The 17,066-nt window shown below is 39.1% G+C and overlaps 1 protein-coding gene across 1 annotated transcript in view; it reads left to right on the plus strand.

Moving 5' to 3' along the window:
- TSHZ3 (teashirt zinc finger homeobox 3) overlaps positions 1 to 16,772 on the plus strand; it is a 64,123-nt gene extending 47,351 nt beyond the window's left edge. The window contains exon 2 of the mRNA XM_027729591.2: positions 11,898 to 16,772. Coding sequence (XP_027585392.1) covers positions 11,898 to 15,097 — 3,200 coding nt within the window. The 3' untranslated portion in view covers positions 15,098 to 16,772. The remainder of the gene's footprint in view (positions 1 to 11,897) is intronic.
- Positions 16,773 to 17,066: the final 294 nt, after the last annotated feature.

Genomic DNA, 17,066 nt, shown 5'->3' on the forward strand with positions numbered 1-17,066 from the left:
TAATGGCATGAAATAGATACCCCTACCTGATAGAGAGATAGATATTACATCATTGCTGTTATAATGCTCTGCTGCAAAAGGACTTTTAAAGGATTTCTAATGATAATGAAAATATTCTGATACAGCATTAAGGATTTTGCTACTGAAATGTGTTTAATGTAAATATGCTGTCAGATACCCTTCAAGTAATTGACAAGAGCAGATGATTAGCAGTGTTCTCAATAGTGTTTTTGCATAATCTTACATTTTGACAGAACTCTTCAGCGGCTTTTTATTGTCAGTGCTCTGCAATCAGTAATACTTTTTCCTTGACATTTACTTTGTCATTATAAATCTTGTAAGTGGTCATTTAACTTGTTCGGTATGCATGTAAGAATATCATTACTAACACATTTGAAAAATGTCTTCCTGTTGAGGAACTATTGTGAAAGTAAACTTAAAAAACCCCTAAATGAGGTAGGTTGATGAGTGACTTTATGAAATAAATACCTGTCTGTGAGCACATTTCAAGGATGATTTTAAAATCTCTCTCTAAGTCATCAAATTCAACATGATTGTTGGATTTTTTTTAAAATCTGTTATTTTTTTAGTTTAATACTATTATTCAGTTATGATCATTTACATCTGAGTGACCAAAATTAAACTCTTATGATCCATAAGCATTCATAATTACATACTGCATGTAACATTAATAGTCAATATAATAAACCTTCATCTTTATTGAAGCATCTCTTGTTTCTACAGCAGTTCTTTAATCTATCTCAATAGATTTCTAGTGTACAGCTCATATAGATTTGGTCAGTGACAAGGGTTAGAGTAGTCTTGTAGAACATTTACTTGTAGCTGTGAAAAGCCCACATTCATCAGAGGATTAGGTCGATCAGATTGTACCAGGATCAATGGAAGGACTGTGTGATCCCTCTTAGGCTGTAATGTGTTCACCTTCTTTGGAGAGAATTCACATACACACACATTTCTCTGTCTTAAAGCCATTTATCTCAGAATGTCAAATTGCAATAATTAACCATTATTGATCTTAAATTCAATTAACTTCATTAACACAGGTCATGACGAGGGTGCTTGTAAGGGAAAGGCTCTTGACAAGTGTCTTTTCTTATATGACATTGAATGTTCACAATCATGGCTATAAACTATTCATACTGTGCCACAGGAACATTTTTTAAAAATGACAGGAGTTTGGTTGGTGGCTCTGAAGCGACATTTTAATCCCCTCCCCCTCGTCTTCTAGTTCTCAGGGTTTTCCAGCAAATTTTCTATTCAGGAATCAGTGAACCATTTGTTTCCAGCACATTATCTTAGTGTGGTATTATAGCAAACCCCACCTATTCAAATACCCTTCGGTTCAGTAGCTAGTGCTAGATAGAGACTCATTTACAAAAGTGTATATTAGTATACTTAGCAAATGAGTGAAATGAATATTCAGTGCTTCTTTTTGCTGTACATACAAAACGAGCTGGGGGCCATCATGTAGAGGTAATCCTTAGAATCTCTGCTTTCTTCAGGTCCTAAGATTCATATTGCAGTCAATAGTTGTTTTTCTTAAATGAGGGTTGAATAACAACTGTGAAAGAACACAAAGCTTTGTTGGCCCACAGTGAACTCCTTTTATAATAGAGGAACTTCATTATAAGCACAAGTTCACAATAGCTGAAATTGTGATTGAAATCATTTGGATTTCTACTATACCATTCATACAGATGTATGGAGTTTATTGTAAGGAGGCACTGCAACCAAAATAGCTATTGAAACTACTGTATAAAGGGCTTCAATGGGAGTAGCAAGTTTGCAAGAAAAATGAAGGATCAGGCTGAGGGTCTTTTGGTACATTTTGAATGTCTTAAGCAACCATGATCATTTGCAAATAAATTGCCAAGTAGAATGACTCACTGTTATATATTGAAGCACTTTAGGTGGAAACTTGATTGTTAAAAACTTCACAGTGAAGGCAACTGCCCCAGAGATGTGTGTTAATATTGGTATAACTTAACACAAATACAACACCAGATTCTAGTTACTGTAGAACTTGTAAGATGTGGACAGATTAGGAGCAAACAAATATATGAGAAGATTACAGGAAATAAGGTGTAAGATTTTATCTTGGTCTAAAACAAGGCTAACCCATAATCAGAAGACTCTGAGAAATGTGGATGAAGAGAAATGACAGCATCACTTCTGTTCAGAAACAGATTTCTGTAATAAATGGTCATTTTGTCACTACATTTGCTATTTCCACTCCACTATATAAAGCATCTACTGAGAAGAGGCAGGACAGAAGCAGAATAGTTTGATTACTCCATTTGAAGAAACTGAAGTTCCCTTACAACATCTGTTTGCTCAGTGAAGGATTATAATAATTAAGAGCTATTAGAGCCATATTGAGAACTTTTATGCTCATGCCTGCTTATCCTGGAGTTGGCTGCAAATCTTGTATTAGTCTGTGGAATGCCCTGTGTGCTTTTCAGTGATTTTAAAAGATGCCACCCAAATGGCTAGTATCAAGCAGAGATTGTGTCTCTGTGTGTTTTGGTACCAATTCATAGAGAGAATTTGGCTTTGTCTTAGCAAAATGTTGACAGTGACTTTTATTTAAGAAAAAACAAACAAATGAAAAAAAAAAACCCAACAAAAAAACCCAAACCATTTTTATTTTTTTTAATTTGATGATTCTGGTAAATATTTTTGTCCATTTAAGGAAATAGTAATTTTGTGCTTAGAAAAATTCTAGACAGTCCAATAAACAATTAGGGTCAAAGTGTACTGTGAAGCTGTTTTCTCTGCTGATGAACTTTTATTTCCCACTGTCATTTGTGCTTGCATGGAGTGGGAATCTCCAGCAAGTCTATAGTATTTCACACCAAGAAACTGTCTTGGAAACCACGGAAAAGCCACTTTTATCTTACTTAGAGTGGATCACATTTATTTGTGTTGAATAATTTATACATCAAATGTAGGTGGGGTTTTTTTCCTGTTACTAATGCACATGCTAATTGTATTTATTAAGTTTAGGTGAAAGTTTTGAGTCTTTGGGGCTGCTTGTGAATTGTTTACTTCACCAGTTTGTTACTGGTTACCCAGTCCCTGGTGGTGTTTCCCCTTTGTGGCTGGGTAGCTGACCCTTAACCACCCCCTGGACAGTGAGGAATGCTCCTTGGAATGATGATCATTTGTGACTTTGGTGTACTTGGAGGAAGGGCATCCTTTCCCTGGGAAGGTGGAGGGGTGGGGAGGGGAGGAGAAGGACGATATTATGTGAATGTTGATGAAATGGGAACAGAAGACCCTGAACTGACTCAAGCTGAGCAGCAGTTGAGAATCCCCAGTGAATGCTCGCAGTGCCTGTTCCTCATTTGGTCTTGTCCTAATGGTGCTTATGAAAGGCTGTTTATGTGGTGACAGGGAGGCCAGGGAGGTTTCTTTCTCCTTTTTCAGCAGGATCAGCCAGAAATTCCAGGCATATGCCCATGGGGGCTGTTCAAATCTCTACTCCCCCAGAGTGAAAAGGGGGAAGGAGATAGAGTCCAAAAAATATCATAGCAAGGAAGGTCCTTCTGTCATCATGGGAGTACATAATGTTTCTCAGCCCTTCCACTCCACTCTCACCCTGAATTGCTTCTGGTAATCAGCTGTGGGCACACACAGTGGGACATGAACTGTTCCCCAGCTTCTCTGCAGCTGTGGTCCTTTTGGAAGTCAGCTGTATTGTGTATGTGTGACTGAAAATTTAGGTCAAAACCCTTAAAAATCCGTTTTTCCTGGCCAATCTCTGAAGTCTTACTCTTGTGAAGTTTCTCATAAACATGTCATTCACGCCTGACTGTACAATAATGACACCTGAGGATTATATTCATTATACATGGGAATAACTTCGACCTTGGTTGTCAGCTAAAGTTTTTTAATGTTTGGATCCCTTCTTGTCAAAGATTTCTCGCAGAAGGTGGCAGATGAAGTCCTCGAGTAAGGACAGGTCTTAGACCAATCCTCATGCAGCCCTACCCATGGAAAAGCACACTGCAGTGTGATGGGATCAGGTGCTCCTCTCCACATCAGAAAGAAGTGCTGTTATGTTTCATGGGTGGATAATTTGAGCAGATTTTAGAAAAATCCCTGCTCAGCATGTTGAATTCAAGGAGTTTGGGCCCCAGGGAGAAATCAAGGCAGAGTGCAGTTTTGGAGGAGAGAGGCATGATCCATCATGTTCCTTCTCCAGCACGGTTCTGGTAGAGCATACCTGAGTCCTGCTTTGTGCTGGGGGCAGAAGGCTCTTTGGAGGAGAGTTGTGACAATACTTCAAGAAATCTTTCCTATCTTCCCCATTGTGAAAAGAAGTTTCCTGGCAGACTGCAGGTTCAGCATTTGTTGGATCCCAGCAGCTTGGCTCAGAGGAGCTTTGTAACCACAGGCTCTGGGTTGTACACAGTACGTACACCTGTGGGTATTTCACCAGGTATTCTCCTTTAATAACTGTTTGAACTGAAAACTGACAATTATTTTCAATTATATACATATATTGTATTCAAGTAAACACAATGTGAAGCAGCATGGGAACAGAAACACAAACTTAACTCATCTTCTCATGTTTTGTGTAAATAGCTGAATTGTATATATTAACCTACAGGAGTAACAGGCTCCTTTACTTGTCTTCTTGTCTAGCACTAGACAATTAACTTATAACTTTTTTGGATTTCCAGGTTTTCAGCTATTAACTGTGGATAAGAGTGTTTCTTCCATAGGGCTGTGAAAAATGAAGCAGTCATTGAAGCTCTTGAGCACCTCAAATAAGTCATGCTGTCCAATAGTGCCAAGTTGTTTCTAAGCCATCATTTCATATTAGAGTATCCTGTTTTTTCAGGTGTATATTTAGTGAAAGAGGTAATACATAAAGGTGAGGTTTGCACTCTCTCATTTAAGAAACATCTAAACAGTATTTGATTTCAGAAAAACCAATGCCTCCCTTATCAGAATTAGTAGCAGTTTTTGAATGTATTTTCCTTTCATTCGTGGGTGGCCTATATGACACTTTTGATGTGGTAGCTTTAAGTCCAAAGTGAATAGGAGCTCTGAGTCCTGTACCTGCCTTTAAAGTGCACAAAATCCAGGGGAGTTTGAAATACAGTGACATGAGGAAAAGGTGCCTGATATGGACTTGCTTTGTTCTGTGTTTAGGTGGCCCACACTTTAATGACATATAAACCTGTTCCTTGTTATCGTCTCTTCACTGTCTATTCTTGTCCATGTAATTCTCAACTTTTAACACGTACAGTTGATTTGAGCACTGAAATCTCTCCAAATGTAGTACCAGTCCAGGATGCTGAATCAGAGCAGCTGGCTGGCTTCCTCTGGCCTATTTCTGAGCTCTCTGTGGCAGACAGCTGCAATATTTTCATGAAGGAACAAACACAAGTACAATTCAAAGTTTTTAGTGCTTAATGATAGCCACCTATTAGATTGGCATCCTATGTCACATCCATCCACACCGCTTCCCAGTGACTTAACACTGCACACTTACTGGCATGAAAAGGCTGCGGATTTATCAACATACAAAAAAAAAGCCAGCTAAACAAGCATTAATCATGCACATCACATCAAATTAACATGTTCAAAATTAATATTCTTGACCTTGCCAGTGGGCAGAACAATCCGTCTTGCAGTAGGCTCGTACTCCGGTGCGAGGTACCAGGGACTTCAGCCGATGTGTGAGAGAAGTGCTGACCTCTCCACTTGGAAATAACATTTCTCTCCCGTAATAGACAGTCCTGCCTCTATGAAACAGAACCTTTGACCTTTCTAACAGGAATAATGTCCCTGTCAAGGTGCTGGGTAATCAGTATTGCTATGCCCGTTTAGAGACTGTTGTCATTTGCCACTCTTGTAAACAGGGCAGTCACTCCTTCCTCCCATTCCAACTGCCTAATGAGGAATATGTGAACATCTCTGCCAAGGAGTGAAGTCTCAAATACAATTTCAGTTACATGGGAATTATCAGTCAGTCTCGGGATAGAAATAGCTCAAGTTGTGGGTGAAATGTTTGCCTTTCTTCCTGTAAGTGGAAGGCCTGCGGAGTGGGAGTTTTCTAACAGACTAATATAACTCTTTTATATGCCTTCATTTGCATTAGGTCTTTGATTGACTCCATCCACTGAGCTGGTTTTCTCTTGCTTCTGTTCATTAATTTTGTGAGTAAGGTTCATTGGTACAGTCAGATCTGTGCTGCTGTTCCTCTGTGGGCTGGTGTTGGAACTGAGCCCCCTCTTAACTCCACATAGTCCCACCAAAACTGGGGGCTCTTAAATCTTTAAAAAATATTCTGGTTATTTCTTAGGTGGCTGGTGTCTGATTTAAAACAGAATAGGACAGATATTTAGGAAAAGGCTGTGCCCTGCCAGCAACACTAGTGGTGGCAGGAGCCACCTCTTGCGCTGTACTGTGGTGTGGGGAACGGGGTCAGGATGCAGAGGGAGTTTCTCTGGCTGAGTCCTGCTCACTGCTCCACTTTATGATCTGTTATGATCCTTTTTCCCTGTTGTTTTTTTTTTTTAGTGGTAATATAATATTCATTCTTTAAGCATTGGGAGAGTTCCTGCTCCCAGTCCTGTTCTGCTGTTCTCCTTTTTCAAGAGTGAAATGTACACGGGCTCAGGTTTTTAGGAGTTGAGAAGATTTTTTTTTTTTTCACAATCCACTTAAAATCAGATGGTTTGGGAGATAACGCTTAGTATGACATGATGATTTGAAATGATGCATAAATAAATAATAAAGCTGATTAAATTTTTTTTAATAAAAAGCTGTTTGGTTAAAGCCAAAATATTTCCAAGGAGCTGAGTGTTTTTGATAAACTTTTGCAGTTAAGCATTTTTTGTGTGAGAAGAATATTGGAATGTTTTGTTACTTTTTCAAGCAAAGAGCATATATACTAGTTTAAATATACCCCAGTAAGCTAATTAAAAGAAAAGAAATATTCTTGGCAAAAAAACATAATTAAACCAAGAAATTTCACAAGTATCAAAATGAAATATTTGGATAGATCCAAGCCAAAATATATGGTCTCAGATGCATTTTTCAGAAAATAAGGGAAGAATTGTGCAATTAATTGGTTTTTGGAGAACAGTAAAATATGCCTTTAATGCTGTGGTCTCTATTTCCAAACAAACTCAAGGAGGTGTGTCCCCGACCCTGTCACTAGATGGATGTTGCCATGGAGGGGATGAAAAACACGGGATGTTTGTCCTATTTCTGCTGAAGGGGAGCTCTGGCAGTTGGGGGTCGAGGCAGTAGCTGTGGTGCTGGTGGGCACCTCATTGCTCAGGACATCAGCAGTCCCAGCTGGTTTGGCTGCACGTGCCCTTCCTCTGTTCCAGAACCATAGTGGACTGGTGGTATTTCTCTGCTCTTGTAGAGTAGAGCCAGGTATATGAGTTTATTACTGTCTATACAATATGTAGATCATTTTGGGCAGTGATGGATCACAATTTATTTCCACTGGCAAAGAAATGATCCATAGCTCAGTTATGAAGGTAATTCCCTCTTGTGTGGAAATGAATTGCATTATACCACAGCTTACTGTTATGTATTGATATCAAATGTGTTAATTTCATTATTACCTAGCAGTTTAGTTAATAATTATAACAAATATTAGTGAGAGAACCATTTGTTCTCAATCTCTCTGAGGCTACACCTGCAAAATGTTTCTGAACCCCTTTGATATCCTCATCTTCCCCAGAAACTGAGGACCACACCAGGCTGTGGCTTTCCATTTCTTTTTTGTTAAATATTATGTCACAGTGACACCATTGCTCAACTTGCAGGCAATTTCCTTTGGGTTATGGTGCCCTGTGAGATGTAAACTAAGCAGTTTTTGAGAACTGTGATTTTTTTTTTTTTTTTTTGTCTCTTAGTCTGGGAAAACAAAACCCAGAACCGCCTAATTTCTTTTATTTCTACTCCTATTAACTTCTTATGCCATTAGATTTGCCTTTAAAGTTGTTTTTTTTCCCCCTCTGACTTTGCTGTTGAGGCACCAGAGAACAGTTTTAGAGATGCCCTGCAGCTCAAACATTTACTCTACACTTGAAAAATATAAAACTACAAGTCTTTTGTCTTTTTTTTTTTTTTTTTAAATAATAATCATAGGGAAACAGCTGTGTAAGGATGGGCTGGAGACAGTGCTCCTTAAAGACAGTCTTTCTACCAGGCAGTGAATCTCAATGGAAAACCTTTTTACCATCTCCTGCTGTTTTTATTCTCTGTTTTCATGGTCTCTTTGCTCTTCCTGTAGGTACTTAACCAAAGAAGAAAATTCTCTGCTACAGGCCTCCTTGTCCTTATTTCTGATGCAGTGAAGCTCTTACCTTCATCTCTGCTCAGAATACAGACCATTTCTTGTCCCTGAGCAAGGTCTGGTGGGGCAGGGAGGGATCAAGGCTTCCCTTGGTTGCAAGTGGGCTCCTTTCCATGGGTATCTGCACCGAATCCCACAGTCCCCGCTCTTCTGTCCACATGCTGGGAACAATTTAATTGGGTTTTCTGAGGAGGAAACATGACAGCCACCATAGTTACCTGTAGTGGCATTGCAGAACCTGTGAGTGTGCCCCAAGGCTTCCATTGCAGGCTGGTCCAGAACCTGTTGGGTTGCCTTATATTGCCACGAAGGCAATGGATTAGGAGACCAGCCCTTGAAATAAGAAATTAGAAACTACTGACATAAACTCCAGATTAGGATGGTGGTTTAAGTCCTAGGCTAAGATATTTCCTTGACCATCCTCACTTCCTGTATTTGAGCAGTGATGGTTCACAGTTGATTTCCAGTGGCAAAGAAATGATCCATAGCTCAGTTATGAAGGTATTCAACTCTCTTGTTGAGGAATCATAGAATCACACAATGGCCTGGGTTGGAAGGGACACTAAAGATGATCCCTGCTGTGGGCAGGGGCACCTTTCACCAGACCAGGTTTCATCCCTCCTCTCCTTTGTGCAGGGGAAGGAGCAGAAGGACTCGTTCAAACTGTCAGTTTATCAAAGTTGGAGATTGTTGGGTTAAATTCCACACTGTCATTTTTGCCTCATTTTCTGCATTTCTGGATCAAAGACTGATGTCACAAGTTGGCTTCACAACTTGAGCTTAGGAAGGAGAACAGCTATAGAGGAGGCAGCTCCTGGTTAACACGCAAATATGCTTGATAGTTGGTGAAAAGGGCAAAGAAAGCATGAAAGGTAAATAGATTTACATTTAAATGAGCCGCATGCTGGAGGTTTTCCCTAATGTAAAAGTCACTCTCTAAAAAAGCTGTGAATGTGACAAGTGTTTAAGTTCAAACAAAATTCATAAGACTTCAGCAGTAAGAGAAATAAAAATGTAAAGAATAACACACTAATTAGGGGCTTGGTTCTGTGCCCTCAGTTTGTGTTGGTGAGCACTGGTTCCCAGGAGGGTTTTCTGTGGTGTGCAGGGACGAAGCCCATGGCTTTGGTATGTGATGTGGTGGTGGGAGTGGGTGGCACACACTCAGCCTGGTGCTCAGTAGACAAAATGAGCAAAAGGCAGGTACAGTTAGAGTGCCTTGGTGTGCCACCTCAGCCTGCGGGTGTGAATGAGGTTGCTGTAATGCAGGCAGTGTGGTGATAACCTTGTGTCTTCTCTACTTTGTGAAAAGGAAATTATTCAATTTCAAAATAGTGGCCAAGGAATACGAGGTGTAAAAGAAAATCTGTTTCCACAAGGTGGAATAGAAAACGGGTCCGTTTCCTTCCAGATCGTGGGTTTCATGCTGTCATTCCTTCCTTTCATCCTTCCTTTTCCATATCACTGGGATATGGTGTGGTTGAGAGAGAGGCAGTTGACAGTCAGTTGTTTGAACATTATTAGTAGTTATATAAATTTTTTCAGCTTTAGAGAGTAATTTGAACTGCTTTGGTCTCCTTTGCTAAAGGTCTGAAAATCCATCTTTTTAGATTCTATGTAGTGGTTTTATTGCAAATACTTGCAGGATAGATGCTGAACATTACTACCAATTGCCAGCATGTCTGTAACATAAAATAATAATATTTTTTCAAAATATTTTGAAAAAGCTCAGCTCTATTTCATTAGACTATGTATACTTGTTGTTAAAGTCTAATCTTCATATCAGCATCTTTGAAGCATCTTATAATAAAGTTTTTTAACATAATTCTTTCATACTATGTCCTCCCAAATGTTAAAAATAGGACCCTGGCTGCATGAATTTTCTGCATTGAAATTATCTGAACTGAAATATTTAATCATTATTACATGTTACTCTTGTGTGATGTGTTTGTGCTGATTCTGAAGATCAGCTTATAACTTTACATGCTTAGGGGAAGATTTGCTACCATTCATCCATGTGAAAGAACAGTAGTGAATACTTTGTATTACCTAACCGAACGAAGAAACACTCCATGTGAAACTAAAAGCCTGATTTCATTGTCACTTTAACAGTTGTTTGGTCTCTTGTGGTTTTCTGATAACATTTAAACATATTTTCCCTGAAAGAAGTTTGCAAGGTTTAATACTGTGTATGTGATACCTACTGTAGTGTTCTACATTTTTCAGTCTGTTGCCTAAAGTAGGTCCTTTTGGGGTGTAAACTGGTATCTTCTCTGCACTATTGCCTCCATAAACAAGCTACAGATTGTTCAACGTGGTTAAGATACAAATACCCTACACTTTCCAGATGTGTTGCAGAGAAGGTCAAAAGTCAAGTGTCTTCAACCATAGTCTACTGAAAATGAGATTTTTTCCAAAGCTTATAATTGTGAGAGATTTTAAATTTCACTTAATATAGTAATATACTATTTTTGCTTTCCTGCAAATTAATTCATTATGTATAAATAGATAATTTTGGTTAGTTAATGATACTTCTTTTAGTGTTTCCGTAGTTTTCTTGCCTAAAGGAAAAACTGAGGTAGACTTAGTATATGTAGAATAGAAGCACAGAAGCACCATGGAAAAAAAAATTGTTTACTGTCAGTTCCCAACTATCCTATTCAAGAGGAGTATCTTAGATTTACATCACCAGTTGCATTACTTGAGGGGGAAAAAGAGACAGGATCCCTGTTGGGTGTCCGTGTAGCTTATGCTGAGTAAATATTGACAAAGTAGTCTAAAGAGCAAACACTTTGACATTTGTAAGGTCCACTGGAAGGTCTTGTATATATTTATACAGCAAGAATGAGTACAGCATACCAATTTTCTTGAACTAGCTCCTGACATAATTGTGCATGGGAATTTTCTTGTTGAGAAAGGTGCGTTTAAATGGGAATGGGACATTTGTTGCACCCCTAATGAATATCCTCAAATTGCTCTGAGTTGTTTCAAAAGGCTGTGTCACCTGCTTTTAACCCTTTCCTCTAAAATACAACAGTACTAATAATGATAGCTTAAAAATATCTAATTTTAAAAATTGTTTTAACTGGGGATTTTTTACTTTGTAGAAATTTTTGATGTTTGTTATGCTCTATATTTATTAAGGATTGAGTCTCAAGACTGTAATGAGCAAAAAATGCTTGCTTAATTTAAATTGTGAATCTGTCTGTTAAGAAATGCATTAGGGGTAGGAGAAGCATAAGACATATTAATTGACAGACAGGAACTGCTGTCTCTGAGGTTGATACAAGTAATTTATTACTTTAGAAATGAATGCCACCTCCAGAATGTGCTTCATTAATTTCAAATTTAGTTTTAATTTCAAGCTGTTGCCCCTTGAGAAGAATAAGGTGGCAAATTATGTTTGAAGAGCAGATTTTTTTCTTGCTCTGAAGAAACACTAAGTTTTAACTGTTTAATTTTACAAATAAGTACACTTCTTTGGCTAAAGCAAAAGTATGATGAGCAGAAACTAACTTATATTTTTTTCTCTTCATAATAGCCTACGTTTCAGACGAACTAAAAGCAGCAGCACTGGTGGAGGAAGATGTGGAACCTGACGAAAATGCAGGTGATGGGGAGCCTTCAGCAAAATATGCATGTCCAGAAAAAGACTTCAGTAAGAACTGCCAAAGCTACCAAAACTCTCCAGCAGCTGAATTTTCTAGCCATGAAATGGACAGTGAGTCCCACATCAGTGAGACAAGTGACCGCATGGCAGACTTCGAGAGCAGCTCTATTAAAAACGAGGAAGAGAGCAAGGAGGTGTCGATACCACTGGAAGACTCTACGGTATCTGACAGCTTAGAACAAATGAAAGCAGTATATAATAACTTCCTCTCCAATTCCTACTGGTCCAATCTCAATTTGAACCTTCACCAGCCAATTTCAGAAAAAAACAACGGTAGCAGCAGCAGTAGCAGCAGCAGCAGCAGCAGTTGTGGAAGTGGCAGCTTTGACTGGCACCAGACTGCTATGGCCAAAACACTGCAGCAAGTTTCTCAGAGCAGAATTCTTCCTGAACCCAGTCTTTTTAGCACAGTTCAGTTGTACAGACAGAGCAGTAAGCTTTATGGCTCTATATTTACTGGAGCCAGTAAATTCCGCTGTAAAGACTGCAGTGCTGCCTATGACACTTTAGTAGAATTAACAGTGCACATGAATGAAACAGGACATTATCGAGATGACAACCACGAAACGGATAACAATAACCCCAAAAGATGGTCGAAACCTCGTAAACGTTCTTTGCTTGAAATGGAAGGGAAAGAAGACGCCCAGAAAGTGTTAAAGTGTATGTACTGTGGTCATTCATTTGAATCTCTTCAGGATTTGAGTGTTCATATGATCAAAACAAAACACTACCAAAAAGTGCCTCTGAAGGAACCTGTTACACCTGTAGCAGCAAAAATTATCCCAGCTACTAGAAAGAAAGCATCACTGGAGCTTGATCTTCCAAGCTCTCCAGATTCCACGGGCGGGACGCCAAAAGCAACAATCTCAGATACCAACGATGCACTTCAAAAGAATTCTAACCCTTACATTACGCCAAATAATCGCTACGGTCACCAGAACGGTGCCAGCTATGCCTGGCACTTTGAGGCGAGGAAATCCCAAATTCTGAAGTGCATGGAGTGCGGAAGTTCCCATGACACTCTGCAAGAACTCACAGCTCACATGATGGTGACGGGACATTTTATTAAAGTCACTAACTCTGCCATGAAAAAAGGGAAGCCAATTATAGAAGCCCCAGCAACACCAACAATAACGTCCTTAGTAGATGAGAAAGTCCAGTCTGTGCCACTAGCTGCCACCACCTTTACGTCTCCTTCCAACACACCTTCTAGTGTTTCCCCTAAATTAAATGTTGAGATTAAAAAAGAAGTAGAAAAAGAAAGAGTCATTGCCGATGACAAAATGAAAGACAAAGAGAAGTCAAGTGAAGATGAGGAGAAGTATGATATCTCCTCAAAATACCATTACTTGACTGAAAATGACCTAGAAGAAAGCCCTAAGGGGGGATTAGATATATTGAAGTCTTTAGAAAACACAGTTACATCAGCTATAAACAAAGCCCAGAATGGCACACCAAGCTGGGGTGGCTACCCCAGCATTCACGCTGCCTACCAGCTGCCTAATATGATGAAGCTGTCGTTGGGTTCATCTGGGAAGAGTACACCATTAAAACCTATGTTTGGGAACAATGAACTGGTATCACCAACTAAAAACCAGCCCTTGGTGTCTCCACCAAGCAGTCAGACCTCACCTGTGCCAAAAACAAACTTCCATGCCATGGAAGAATTGGTAAAGAAGGTCACTGAGAAGGTGGCTAAAGTGGAGGAAAAAATGAAGGAGCCTGAAGGAAAGCTTTCCCCACTGAAGCGTGCGACGCCTTCGCCGTGCAGCAGTGAAGTCAGTGAACCCCTTAAGATGGAATCCTCCAATGACGGTGGCTTTAAAAGCCAGCAGAACAGCCCAGTTCCTCAGAGAGATGGTTGCAAGGATAGTCCAACTGTAGAACCCGTGGAGAATGGGAAAGAGCCTGTTAAGTCCATTGTAGGTTCTTTAAGTAGCAGCACAGCTATCATCACTGATCACCCTCCCGAACAGCCATTTGTAAACCCACTAAGTGCACTGCAATCTGTCATGAATATTCACCTTGGGAAGGCAGCAAAGCCATCTTTGCCCGCTTTGGATCCAATGAGCATGCTTTTTAAAATGAGCAACAGTTTGGCAGAAAAGGCTGCGGTGGCCACCCCACCTCTACAGTCCAAAAAATCAGACCACTTAGACCGTTATTTTTATCATGTCAACAATGACCAACCCATAGATTTGACGAAAGGCAAGAGTGACAAAAGCTGCTCTTTGGGTTCAGCGCTTTTGTCATCCACATCGACATCTTCTGCATCTTCTTCATCTACAGTGACAACAGCAAAGACATCTGCAGTCGTGTCATTCATGTCAAACTCGCCGCTACGCGAGAATGCCTTGTCAGATATATCTGATATGCTGAAGAACCTGACAGAAAGTCACACATCAAAATCTTCCACACCTTCCAGCATATCTGAGAAATCTGACATTGATGGTACCACAATAGAGGAACCAGAAGAGAGTACACCAGCTCAGAAAAGGAAGGGACGTCAGTCTAACTGGAACCCTCAGCACTTGCTCATATTGCAGGCCCAGTTTGCAGCCAGTTTACGGCAGACTTCAGAGGGGAAATACATCATGTCAGACTTGAGCCCTCAAGAAAGAATGCACATTTCCAGGTTTACGGGACTTTCAATGACCACAATTAGCCACTGGCTGGCCAATGTGAAATACCAGCTCCGAAGGACGGGGGGAACTAAGTTCCTTAAAAATTTGGACACTGGGCACCCAGTGTTCTTTTGTAATGACTGTGCTTCACAGATCAGAACTCCTTCAACTTATATCAGTCATCTTGAATCGCATCTGGGTTTCAGGTTAAGAGACTTGTCCAAACTGTCCAGTGAACAGATTAACAATCAGATAGCACAAGCAAAGTCACCATCTGAAAAACTGGTGACGTCCTCTCCAGAGGAAGATATCGGAACTTCTTATCAGTGCAAACTTTGTAACAGGACTTTTGCAAGCAAGCATGCTGTTAAACTTCATCTTAGTAAAACACATGGGAAGTCACCAGAGGATCATCTTCTGTATGTTTCGGAGTTAGAGAAGCAGTAGCATTTGCTTTTGATTAAAATAACTGTAATTTGCTTTGAGGAAAACTGTCAAAGACGCCTTAAAGCTACTGTTTAGTTCTTGGCACATGTTCTTATTTTAACTCCAGAGTCGCTCTGGGCTGAACTGTTTTGTATAACTGTACAGTGTTTAAATAGAGGTGCATAATCAGCTGTTGTTACTGGTAAAATATGAAGGTTAAAATGCAGTGGTAAGTGTTTGGAACTTTGTGTAAATTGGATTTAGTTGCTGTGCATCCCTCTGATGCATCAAGCTGCATGCATTAACAGACAGTTTAATTAAGCATTTATAACTAATTCTGGTGCACTTTTTCATGTGACCTAAGTGTGCTGGTATTTCTCACCCTATAATCTTTAGCCCTCTGAGTACTTTGAAGCACTTTTGCATTAATTTGGTAAAAAATGTATGGATATGTTTTTTTTAAACCCTTACCAGCTTAGTTCCGATTACTAATATGAACCTCCATTTATGCAGAGGTGTCTCACACCTTGAAATTTAAAAATATAATTTTCACATTGAAACATAGATGTATATATTGTATAGATTTCAAAATCTCTTATGGAAAATGTGATTGTGGTTAATGCCATTTTCTTTTTCTTCAGCATTTTTAGCAACAGTGGGGTTTGTATCTGATAAGTCCCAGGTATAAACCATACCTATGTATAGTGTATATTTCATTTTTTTAGATCTAATGGTTTTTCCTTTAACATCCAAACATTGTAAATTATGTGATAAAAGATACCACAGATAGCATTTATAAAGTATTCAGAAACATTATTCTTAAAGCAAAGTATGTTTTGCTTTGTTTTGCTATACAGTACATCTATATTAAGAGAGGTTCATGTTTAAATTATACATATTTATTAGTGTTGCTATCATTTGTTTGTTTTTTCATTTTTATTTTGTTGGTTTTTTTTTTTTTTAAACTGTCTGAAGAAACAGAAGCCACGGACTGCATTCCTGGCATGCATTCTAACTGTTTTGCACAACATGACTTTTAAAGGTATTTATTAGTAAAAAAATAAAAATAAAATAAAAAAGAGAAAATTCAAAATAAACTCAGTGCTCAAAGGGTTAAATCTATTTGAAAAACTTGTACTGTATTTCCTAAACATTGATAAAGCCTTTAAAATGTTTGTACTGTAATACTTTGCTTAAAAAGTTATGAGGCATTCTGTGATATAACCTCTTTTACTTATTTATAAGCGCTCTTGGTTGTTATTTCCTATTGTAGAATGCCTTTTTATTTCAATTGGTAACTTTCTGTTTTGTTCTGCCTAATTATTCTCCCAAGATTCCATACTGCAGCTTTATCTTTAGGCATATGAAAGGTAACCCGTGGTTACCAGCACACTAAGTGATTCTGTTCGTCTCCATTTTTGGCAGTTAATTTGCAGAAGTAACTGACAGCTGACACCATATGAGAATCTATGTATAAAATATTGGCATGTAAACAGCACAGACACTGTAATGCACTCTGTGCCCTGTTTTGTTGTTGACAATGAAGCACCATTATATGACTCTTCATATAACCTTTTTTTCTACAGCAGCATTAAAATTGTCTTTTTGCTATAATTTTGTGTTGCGTTCACAATTATGTCTGAAATGTGCTACGACTAACGAGCACATTAAAATTAAATTGTATGCTATCTGTTTATGACTGAAGCTTGAGTAGGTTTCTTCATCTGCCAGGTGCTGGCAGTCAAAAGCTGCACATAAATCACTGGAGTTTTAGTGAACTTTAGCATTTCAAGAGCAGGGTAGCACTTATTCAAAGGCTGCATTAACAGGATTTTTTCCCCCCCCCAGAAAAGATAAACGAGCATTATAACTCCTCTTCAAACATCAGGTAAGGCTGGCTGTGAAGAGGGGGGTTTATCAGCAGCACGTGGCAAAGCAAAGAGGTGCTTTGCTGTGCTGGATTCAGAGCCAGGGAGATGCTGCTGCTCAC

The sequence above is a fragment of the Pipra filicauda genome, unplaced genomic scaffold, assembly GCF_003945595.2.
Source record: "Pipra filicauda isolate LSUMZ 115617 unplaced genomic scaffold, ASM394559v2 scaffold227_size1260479_pilon, whole genome shotgun sequence".
Lineage (NCBI taxonomy): Eukaryota > Metazoa > Chordata > Aves > Passeriformes > Pipridae > Pipra > Pipra filicauda.